This window comes from Montipora foliosa, chromosome 6 (genome assembly GCF_036669935.1).
Source record: "Montipora foliosa isolate CH-2021 chromosome 6, ASM3666993v2, whole genome shotgun sequence".
In the NCBI taxonomy this organism is placed as follows: Eukaryota; Metazoa; Cnidaria; class Anthozoa; order Scleractinia; family Acroporidae; genus Montipora; species Montipora foliosa.
The window spans coordinates 7450004-7452503 of NC_090874.1; the positions used below are offsets into that span (position 1 = coordinate 7450004).

General features: G+C 42.6%; 1 protein-coding gene across 2 annotated transcripts in view; it reads right to left on the reverse strand.

Moving 5' to 3' along the window:
• The window catches only part of LOC138006547 (protein O-mannosyl-transferase TMTC1-like), a 56118-nt gene that overhangs the window by 37059 nt on the left and 16559 nt on the right, over window positions 1-2500 (reverse strand). The window contains exons 17-18 of one of the 2 annotated variants that reach the window (XM_068852939.1): window positions 825-902; window positions 1-223 (exon numbers count right to left, since the gene is read on the reverse strand). The exon at window positions 1-223 is cut by the window's left edge and continues 523 nt beyond it. The exons of the other annotated variant lie outside the window; for it this stretch is intronic. Coding sequence (XP_068709040.1) covers window positions 92-223; window positions 825-902 — 210 coding nt within the window. The 3' untranslated portion in view covers window positions 1-91. The remainder of the gene's footprint in view (window positions 224-824; window positions 903-2500) is intronic. 2 annotated transcript variants of the gene reach the window in all.

Genomic DNA, 2500 nt, shown 5'->3' on the forward strand with positions numbered 1-2500 from the left:
CCAGTGTGGTTAAATCCACTTCTTTCAGCTTTGTCAAATGGCTCCAAACGAGGAAAAGTTAAATCCTCTTCACGTTGATTCGATTTCCTCTTTAGCCAGTTCTTTTCTGTTTTTCACTCATCTCTAGGCGTTGAAGCTTTGCGAAGTTTTGCTTTAAAACGCTATTGCTTGGGTCAAGCTTTGACGCACTTTGGTAATGAAGTCGCGCTTCGACATAATTACCCTGCAAGGAAACACAATCATTTCAATCAGGGCTTCTGCTTCAATAAAATATGAAACAGATTTGGAGGTGTGGCCAATAAGGCTCACATGTCACAATGTTCATTGCTTTACCTCTAGGGTGAAAGAGCCTACAAACTTTGAAATGCTAACCTAACTCCAAAAATCTGACCCAAGATCATTGTTTACAATGTGGATAGATAAGAAATTGAATTAACCTTTAGTTAGGTCAAAAGAAAGGAAGGAGATCCACTTGCTAATCCTACCCAAGTGCAATGAAACAAGCAGAGTTTTGAATTTCAACAGGAAGGCAGCTCTTCCCGGGGTTGGACGGGGGGGGGGGGGGGGGGAACTCCCCTTTAAATGACAGGAGCCGTATCCTGATTTGTTACGCAAATTGCTGAATGCACTATTGTATGACTATACTCACATTACGATTCCCAAATAGTGAGCCTTTATCGATGGTCAATAATGAGAATGGAAATTATAACCTTTTAGGGTTGTTTTAGAAGACTCTTATAAATACCATCCCCCGCACATCAGGGAGTTCCCCATCCCGACCTTGACCACGTGACTAGGCGGGCTCCCAATCCCTATTCGCTAACCTCAAGATGAAATATCACTCCGAGATTCAAATGAGCACTAAAGTGATTTGGATCCAGTTGCAAAGCTTTCTGAAAGCTCTAAGGAAGAACAACAATAGCATACATTTGCAATGAATTCATAAAATTTAATTTATCAGCTGTCTTAAGGTCTCCCATAATTTGCTCCATACCTAGGGCAAAAACGACCCCATTGCCCAACAACTCGATCCGTTGGAAGACAATGATAACAAAAGCTACTTCAATGCCAAAAAACAGCTGGTTTCAACAACTACTTCGGGAGCGGGAGGGAAAATGGGAACATTTATGGACCTTCGTCGAAGCGTCCTCATGAACAAGACTAAAATGTTAATAAGCGTTTAAAATTTAACTGACGAGTACCGGCCGACGGGATATTCACCTGCCAGCTGTTTTCTTCAAAAGAGTAATGTAAGGCGCTAACGTGACGTGGACGTTACCTAAAAATATTATTCCAGGAATAAAATTGGCATGAAAGGGGTGGTTGTTTGGAGAGAAATTTGAAAAGTTTTCGTCAGATGCTCGCGCCCTTCATATAACCTCAAATCTGGTCATTTCAATTCGTTGTCAGGACGAGAACAGCAAGGAAATGTGCCACAATGCAAAAAGCACGTGAAAGGAGTGCAAAGCCTTCGTTTCTCTTCATTAAACATATTGTTCTGTTGCGTTCACGTAGCCGTTGCCGTTTCCCTTGCTTATCTGCCAAAAAGCCCATGTGATGCAAGTACAAGTTTAGGAGAGGGAGGCTAAATCTAACTTGTGCTGCGTCTTATGAAACGATCTGCCTTAGCCATTGAAACTAGTGCCACGTGGTCTCTTTTGTGTCTTTTTCTACAAAGCCAAAACTAAAGACAATTTTCAAAAGTTATACAGGCCACGCAGGAATAATAGCAGTATTCACATTAGAGGACGGAAAACTCGTCAGACGGGTAACCCGTCTGACGAGTTTCCCGTCCTAGTGTGAATTCGCGATGAAAAAGTTATCTGACTTACCGACATAAATTCACATTAGGACGCGTTTTTAGGACGGGTTAAGATGCCGAGGTACTGGTGCGAGATGTGCGTGGTTACCTAACCAGCAGAAAACAGAACGCGCCTGGCTGTTTCTTGTATTTCCAAAGTATGACAACACAGCGGCAAAGATGTTTGTCTGTTTGTCAGTCCAGGATTTGTTTTTCTGCGTTTTAGAACGCTTCACCTTCTTCTTCGGCGCCATTTTGTTTTCCCAAAGTGCTCTGCTTTCGTTCTAGTTCCCGTCTAATCGGCGCATGTTCTTCTAAAACTCGACCTGGAAACCCGTCTAAGTGTGAATTCGTGATGCATTTTGACGAGTTTCTCGTCTAGTCGGGAAACTCGTCTTTAAAAACTCGTCGACTCAGACGGATAAGTGGAAGTGTAAATTTGGACGAGTTTCTCGTCTAAAACCCGTCCCGACCCGATTTCACACTAAGACGGGAAACTCGTCTCAGACAAAGAAACACGTCCAAGACGGGTTACTCGTCTCTAGTGTGAATTCGGCCAATGCTTCAATCACCGGGAAAGATAGTTACAAAAGGGAAGGAAGACGCCAAGTCTGAAAATGAGGATTCTTAATCTTTTAGGTAAAATGGAAACGGAAGCAGCAGGGCAACCTGATCACAATAAATTAAAAATTCCATTTA